Raw genomic sequence first — 8,168 nt, forward strand, 5'->3', positions numbered from 1 at the left:
CTGCCCACTCCGAAGGAACGTGTTTCAAGATGTCTCCACTTCAAAGCGCAGCAGAGGCTGAATGTAAACAATGCCCCAACGCCAGAGGTCGCAAACGGGTTTTGATTCCTTACCCGTACCCGGCCGCACCAGTCGCAATCGGGTACCCGTATCCGTACCCGATACCCGGCTACCCGTACCCGGCCGGGTATCGGGTACCCGATTGCAACCTCTGGGATGAAGCCATGTTGCAGGCGCAGGTGGGTTGATTCTAGGAACTTGAATTGTGAGACAAGACGTCGGGAAATGAGTGACAAACGGTTACTCACCAGTGACTCACGGCCTAACCGTACCCGTACCCGGCCGCACCAGGGTCGCAAATGGGTACCCGTACCCGGCCGGGTACGGGTAGCTGGGTATCGGGTATCTGATTGCGACCTCTGCCCAACGCTCATGAATGGACGTCGCTGACTGGCGGTGGTTAGCACGGTGGCGGTGCGCTAACCACCACACCGCCACTCCCCCCATCCTCAACCAAAGCCACCAATGACTGCGCACAAAAACATACAATTACACACAATGTCAAATTTATTCACATGTCAAATGGAACATCATGTAACAATTCAGTGAAATGTTTCATAATTCACACTCTTGGGATGAGATCGTCGTGGTGAAATGCATATATGTTGACAAAGCCAATAAAATCAAGTTGTCAAGTCAAGGGGGCCAATTGTGCCAATCGATTTGTTATTTTTTCCAGCAGACTGGAGGAAGGAGTTTGCAAAGCAAAGCGACGTCGACACTGCTGTACGATGTCACCTCCAGCGAAGGCTGTCGCGTAAACTTTGACCAAAAAAATTGTGGTTTGCTTTACATCCCCATCGCCTGGTTCGCCGAAAAGACCCGAAGCCGCTTGGCACGCGAGCCCACGTGACAGCAACCAGGCTGGTCTGGCCGCGTCGGGTGGTAGAGGGGACAAAGCCTCTGGTTGACTTGACGCCCCAAACGACGTGACCCGTAAGAAACCGATTGCAACCGTACGTTCATGCGCACACAGCTCTCGGTCACTTCTCTGTCAGTGCATGACCACAAGCGAACCACAATACCTCACCGATCTCGTCAATGAGCATAAACCAACATCACACGAACTCCGGTCATCCTCGCAAGTAGCAGCAGCTTTTGGCTAGCCGTCGAACCAAAGACAGTCAACCGCATGGCGCGCTTTCAGATGCGCTTCTACGGCCGTCTGGAACAGCTCTTCCTTCCCATATTAGGAATCCACTGGAGCCATGCATTTAAAAATCAACTAGTATTGAAAACTCAGTCCTTGAGCCTCTTGTGCTTAGTTTGTTGTCCTTTCCCCGGCACCTTTAGCACGGTTTGGCTACGTAGGGTGCGAAAGAAGTTCAACATATATTACATACAGCTACCTCGCCTGGTACGCAGGAGGACGTGGGTTCGGTTCCGACCCCGACGCCTGCTGTATATTTGGAGTTTGCACGTCACTCCACATACATTCGTACAAATGCTGCCTCTTACACATTATTCTCTTTAAGGGCCCCACACCCGGCGCGAGCATGGCGCGGCGGCTATCATCAACAAACGTGTCAACTTCTTTGCGCGTTATTTCAAGGCGGCGACGGCGACGCCGGTGCCGGTGACACCGGTGACGGTGACGCTGGCCGTCCCGGTGGTGCGGTTCGTGGTTTCGGCGACGGCGTTGTCGTTTGCGACGTCAGCGGTTGTTTCTGCGGCGCCGTCGGCGTCTTGCCGGAGACGAGCGAGCGGCGCCAGCAGGGCGAAGCGGTCCTTCCCCTCCTCCTCGTCGCTCTGGTAGAGGCCGTGCCGGGAGATGTACTCGGCCACCGTGTCCGGCACGAGGTAGCGCACGCTGGCACCGCGGCGGAGCGCGCGGCGCACGTGCGTTGAGCTCAGCTCTGTGGTCACCCACTCCTACCCGGGGGGAGAGGAGAGAGGAAGGAGGGGGGCGGGGGTGACGCATTGCAAAGAGCAGTGTTTTTATTTGGGGCAACGCGGTGGCAAGATGTTAACTACCTCGCCTGGAAGTCGTGAGTTCGATCCCGAACCTGACACCTGCAGTATATTTGGAGTTTGCGTGTCTCTCTCCCCGTGGTCGCGTGGATTGGTCTGAGAGTCCTCCGGTTTTTCCCTCCACATTTAGAAACAATGAGTTTAGAGCATTTTGCTACAATACATTTTCACGTGATAAGCCACTTTGTTGAGCTATCATTTGTGGCCAGGTCGCTTCTGAAAAAGAGCTATATAGTTCAGTAGGCCTTATCTGGTAACATAGAAAAAGTCTAGTTTATTTAACTAGCCTGGGTGTGCAGGTACAAGACATATTCTCATAACGACGCTACGGATTACTTTCAGTTGTTGCATTACATAGTTTTGCATCGAGGCGGGGTCCTTGCCGCGCTTTCCCATCTGAAAGTTCACCAGCATTGGTTGAAGCAGGCCTGGCTGAATGTCGAAACTGGCGTTCGCATGGGTTGAAGCAATGCTGCTGATATTATGCACTCCCATAAAGGTCATGTGAGTTGACCAGATGCAAGGATGGGAGAGGTGGGAGAGGGGATGCGGTAGTGTCGCGGTTAGCATGCTGCGCTATGAAACCGCCGACCCGAGTTTGATTCCCGCTCATGGCCAACACCAGTGACGATTATCTGAACCGGTCCTGGGCCTCCCCTAGGTCGACTCAGCACCGTAACGAGTACCTGTTGCAGTGTGTAAAAATATCGCCACCGGGGGAGACAAAGGCGGCCGGGCGTGGTGCTGGCCACCCACCCCCTCGTGTGCAATGCCGGTCTTCATAGGTGCTCGCTAACAGCACTTGCCCCAACAGCCTGTTCAGGTTATACGGGGGATCTTTGTGTTTGTGGAGGGGGGGGGGGTCTCATCCGCCCAGTCTCGCCCACCTGCACCAGGTGGATGGAGTTGCGGTGTTTCCACAGCAGCTCCGACTCGTAGATAATCTTCGGGCAGTCGTAGCCACAGCGCGACACGCACACGATGCCAAACCGGCCCACGATCTCGGCCACGTCGGCCAGGTCCCAGAGGCCCGGCACTTGGAACGACTTCAGCAGGTCGGCCCCGCACAGCAGCATGACGCGCGGCTGGCCTGGCACCGGCGAACGCACGCACACGCAACGCAGCTACTTGTCACGCCACAGCGGTCCACACGGCAGAGGTCGCAACCGGGTATCCGATACCCGTACCCTACCCGATACCCGGCTACCCGTTTGCGACCCTGGTGCGGCCGGGTACGGGTAGACCGTGAGTCATTGGTGAGTAACTGTTTGTCACTCATTTCCAAACGTCTTGTCTCTTCTCACAATTCAAGTTCCTAGAATCAACCCACCCGCGCCTGCAACATGGCTTCATCCCAGAGGTCGCAATCAGGTACCCGATACCCGTACCCTACCCGTACCCGGCCGGGTACGGGTACCCGTTTGCGACCCTGGTGCGGCCGGGTACGGGTACGGGTAAGGAATCAAAACCCGTTTGCGACCTCTGCCACACGGTGGCACTCTCTGGACATTGCGACCACCGACGGCGCCGAGCGAGTTGCCGGTGGTTCCCTCACCGGCCGGCGCTGTCTCGCCGCCCGTTGGCTCCGTCACCGCCACCGCCGACTCCGCCTGCTGCTGCTGCTCCACGCCGTCGCTGCCCGTGTGCTCGTCCCCTGTCACGGTTTTAACCCTCTTCCCCACACACCCGCCGCTCTCCCACTTCTGCTTCCGTTTGGCGCCACGAGGATGGGATGCTAAGAAACGCAGGAGATGGGGGGGGGGCACGGGGGTGGTGGGTGTTCAAGGTCCTTGAGCCACTTGTTCAGTCGGTGCCACCCAAAGGTGGCATATGTCAACAAATATATATATTAAAAAAAAAAATTTAGATTTTTTTTTCAAGATTTTTTTAAAAATATTTTTTTGGTTTGTTATCCGGCGAGTGATCCCCCCCCCCCGCCCCCTTTCTACGACGGTCAAAATCTCAAGACGAGGGCGCAGGTGGTGGCGGTGTTCCTGGGAGGCCTCACCGTCAACCAGGTCCTCCTGCTTGGTCGTGGTCACGCCCGAAGTGGCAGCTTTGCCCAGCACAATCCCCTCCTCCAGGATGCGGTTGTGGTGGTGTCTGGGCGCAGGGAAACGTGCGTTATTAGAAGGAGACGGTGTGTGGAGAAGCCAGTGCAGTGGAGAAGCCAGTTTCATCACAGCTCAGTCTCTGCAAATCGATGGGTATCTATGCGAAACTGTGGGTCTCCGTGAGAGTCTATGGGACTCTGTGTGACTGTATGGGTCTGTAGGAGTCTTCCAGTCTCTATGCAAATCTACGCAAATCTGTTTCGAGTCTATGCGCCTCTTTGTGGATTCATTTGGAAGCCTTTGGTCGCTGGGCCGCCAACTCGCAACGCTTGAGAACCACGTTTAATAACGGCTGTGCCGCCGAAACCCAGATTCAAATCCATCCTCTATCACGGTGTTCTTCATTGCAAGGCCTGTGGGCCACTGGTGGCTCCTGGTGGCCTTTAGTGTGGCTCCTGGTGGTCTTTAGTGTGGCCCCTGGTGGCTTTTAGAGCGGCCCCCGACGTACGGCCGCTGACAATGCACAAAATTGAAAACGCCACCCCGTCATCATCGTGCTGTCAAACCCCAATAGTTTCAAATGTGTGGCGGCCCTCGCACTGACGATGTCTTATCGGTGAAAGTGGCTCCCCCCGCCCGCCTGAAAATGAGCGAAGAACACTGCCCGAATCGGCGTCGCCTCAGCATTGCTGACAGGGGTTTTCTCCGAGCTGCCCATGATGAGCCACGCGAGCCACGTCAATCACCACCTGAGGATCTTGACGGTTTCGAGCCAGCTGCCCTGCTCGCTCTCCCATGGGTCGGCGCCGAGCCACCCGGAGGTCGCCACGGCCTTCTGCACCATCGCCATGCGGTGGACGGTCGCGACCAACCCGGGCTTCCCATACTCATCCCCCACAGGAGAGAGCAGCCCCTGCACCACACGGTACTGTCCTGGGACGTGCCATGCGAACGTGGGTCGGGCAGGCGGGCGGAGGGGGAGGGAGGGATGGACGGGAGAGTGTCATTATCAGCATTATGATACCAACCCCACGTTATTTGCGAGCTCTGGATTGGCGAGTTTCGCATATTCGCGAGTTACCAAATGTATAGTGAGTTCTCCAATAATGCCGCGTGTTTTCATAACGCGAATTGGATATAACGCAATTCATTCATTAGGGAACACATTTTTTATAACGCCGATGCGAGTTGGATATAACGCGATTGAGTGAGCAGAACTACGCAGCGCAAGTAGGAATAAGCGGTTATACGCCTGCCTCTGCGTAGCATCACACAAGATGGGATGCTGCTGGTTGCTTCTGGATGCTTCTCATGTACCCTTGGTCTTTGTTCAGCCTGCGTACGCATCTCGCACTTTGTACCAGGAACGTAACCCCATTTTTTCCCCGTTGGAACAAGGTTTCTGCGTTTTAAAATTCTGCAGCCGCGAGTGTTTTCAAGACCGTAAACCCTCGCAGTTAGAGAGGGTTTATTGTATTTAAAGGGTCGAACATCAACCGACGTACCCAACCCCAAACCCCCTGCATCACATCGTTAAGTCGTAGCACATGCCATGAGGATACACACATTCTAGATTTGAAGCTTTCGTGACTGCAAGGAATCATATTCTTAGGTTTTTTCGGTAAAGTCACGTAGGTAAAACATCAAAATTAATGAAAATAAAATAAAAACAAAAATCACGACGTTTCGGAGGCAACACAAGTCTCCGTCTGTGACGGTCCCACCTGATGACGGAGACTTGTGTTGCCTCCGAAACGTCGTGATTTTTGTTTTTATTTTATTTTATTTTCATTAATTTTGATGTTTTACCTACGTGACTTTACCAAAAAAACCTAAGAATAGGATACACACAGTAGGGTAATGGGGGGGGCAATTAGGGGAAGAGTTATTCCACTGCCCTAGAGGATTATCTCTCTCTCTCTCGCTGTCCCACCTGTGGCCTGCAGGTGGTCGCGAGCCAACTCGAACATGCGAAGGTGCATGTTGGTGATCGGGTTGAAGGAACCACAGGAGAGGAGAACCACGGGCACCGGGGGACCCATCCTTGCACCAGCTAACATCGGCGGCTCAGTCACCCAACCAGAAGCCCAGAGGTCTCCGTTCACGAGGAATCTGGGGACAGAGAGATAGAGAGCGCACAAGGTCAGATGAGGCGTGTCATCCCTATCTCTGAATGATCACGGTATTGTCAATGGACGGACGCAAAATAATTATTAAAAAAGAGCAGTCGCAAAGTCCGCGAAGAAATATGAAATGCTGCTGAATCTATTATATTTTTCTTTCACCAGCTAGAGCCCACTGAGCTATGTAGCTCTTTTTCAGAAGCGATCTGGCCACAAATTATAGCTCAACGAAGTGGCTTATCACGTGGAAATTCACAGCAGCCAAATACTCGAAACGTACGATTCGAAATGTAGAGGGATAAACCAGAGAACCTGGAGAAAAATCCACGTGATCACAGAGAGAAACATGCAACATACAGACGTTAGTTGGGATCGAACCCACGACCTGCATACCAGGCGAGGAACGTAACATCTCAACACCGAGATCCATTCAGTGAAATGAAGAAAGCTCAAGCCTGGACAGGATGGAGAGTTTGAGCCGCGGACTTGCCAATGGGCAGGGGAGTAACGGAACACGCAACGAAGCCTGGAGAGTGGCACACCTTGGCATGACACTGGGGAGCACAGCAAGAGGGACCCGCGGACCAAGAGAACACACGGAAGTTCGAGGCAGAGGTCGCAAACGGGTTTTGATTCCTTACCCGTACCCGGCCGCACCAGGGTCGCAAACGGCTACCCGTACCCGGCTGGGTACACAGACGACACCACGCACAATATCACCACCACCACCACCACTATCTCAAACAAACACCATCACACACACACACAATACACCACCACCAAATATATATTTTAAGTAGAACTTCTTTCGCACCGTACGTAGCCAACCGCGCTTATCACACAGACGACACCACGCACGATATCCCCACCACCATTTCAAACAAACAGCATCACACAACAAAACCATCATCACCACCACCACCACTAAAATAGATATTTAACGTGGAGGTATAGACTTGAGAATGTTGGGCTATTCAGCCCGACCCCGCTGCTGATGTTTATACACTCCACACCAGGTCCTCATTTAACGCCGAGTAAACCTAGGGGAGGCCCAGGACCCAGGAACAGTTCAGAAATTCTGTCGTCGATAGTAAACCTCGTGAACAGGAATCGTCATCGGGTCGCCGAGTTCGTAGTGCAGCGCGCTAACCGCTCCGCCACCGCTCCCCACCACCACTGTTAAGCAAAGACAAAGATCCCCCGTACAGGCTGAACAGACTTGGGGGCAAGTGCTGCTAGCGATCATATCACACGAACCACCACCATCATCACAACTACAGGCTGAACAGACTTGGTGGGAAGTGCTGCTCGCGATCACAACACACGCACCACGACCACCACCATCATCACCACAGCGCACGTTAAAGACCCACCTGTGGACGTCCCTAGCTAACAAAACTCGATGTCCAATTACCGCTCGCTGACCCTTAATTATCGCTGAATTACCACCGCGAAGAAACTCAAGTCGCCACTGCCGGCGAGGTTTCTTGTGCGTCTTTCTCGCCAAGTTTCACTTCGCTTCTTGGACGGAGTTCCCGGTCGTGTCAATGGCGGAAGTGTCGCTAGGGGGTGATGGGGGGGGCTATGGCTGTGGATAGAGGAAATCCCGAAACGTCGCCAACTCAAGGGAATTATGAGCGTGCCTGCTTGCCTGGCTAGGCGCACACGCGAAAAATGATGAATATACAGATACACGCTTCGCGAATGCACCACTGCGAAAAGCGACTGCGTAACCACGCACGAGTTTAATCAGAAACCTAGCGACGCGCGAGCGCTCAATGTGTTGTAATCGGAAACCTAGCGATGCGCGAGCGCTCAATGTGGTTTAATCGGAAACCTAGCGATGCGCGAGCGCTCAATGTGTTGTAATCGGAAACCTAGCGATGCGCGAGCGCTCAATGTGGTTTAATCGGAAACCTAGCGATGCGTTAGCGCTCAATGTGTTGTAATCGGAAACCTA

At 53.7% G+C, this 8,168-nt stretch overlaps 1 protein-coding gene across 1 annotated transcript; it reads right to left on the minus strand.

Annotated features, from left to right (window-relative positions):
* Window positions 1-538: 538 nt before the first annotated feature.
* Window positions 539-7,963, minus strand: LOC144942358 (nicotinamide/nicotinic acid mononucleotide adenylyltransferase 1-like). Its single transcript, XM_078869183.1, has 7 exons — window positions 7,582-7,963; window positions 6,019-6,197; window positions 4,835-5,018; window positions 4,040-4,134; window positions 3,587-3,766; window positions 2,919-3,121; window positions 539-1,932 (listed from the first exon to the last, which is right to left on the minus strand). The coding sequence occupies exons 2-7, from the start codon at window positions 6,143-6,145 to the stop codon at window positions 1,603-1,605; spliced, it is 1,119 nt and encodes a 372-aa protein (XP_078725309.1). The 5' UTR covers window positions 6,146-6,197; window positions 7,582-7,963; the 3' UTR covers window positions 539-1,602.
* Window positions 7,964-8,168: the final 205 nt, after the last annotated feature.

This window comes from Lampetra fluviatilis, chromosome 27 (assembly GCF_964198595.1).
Source record: "Lampetra fluviatilis chromosome 27, kcLamFluv1.1, whole genome shotgun sequence".
Lineage (NCBI taxonomy): Eukaryota > Metazoa > Chordata > Hyperoartia > Petromyzontiformes > Petromyzontidae > Lampetra > Lampetra fluviatilis.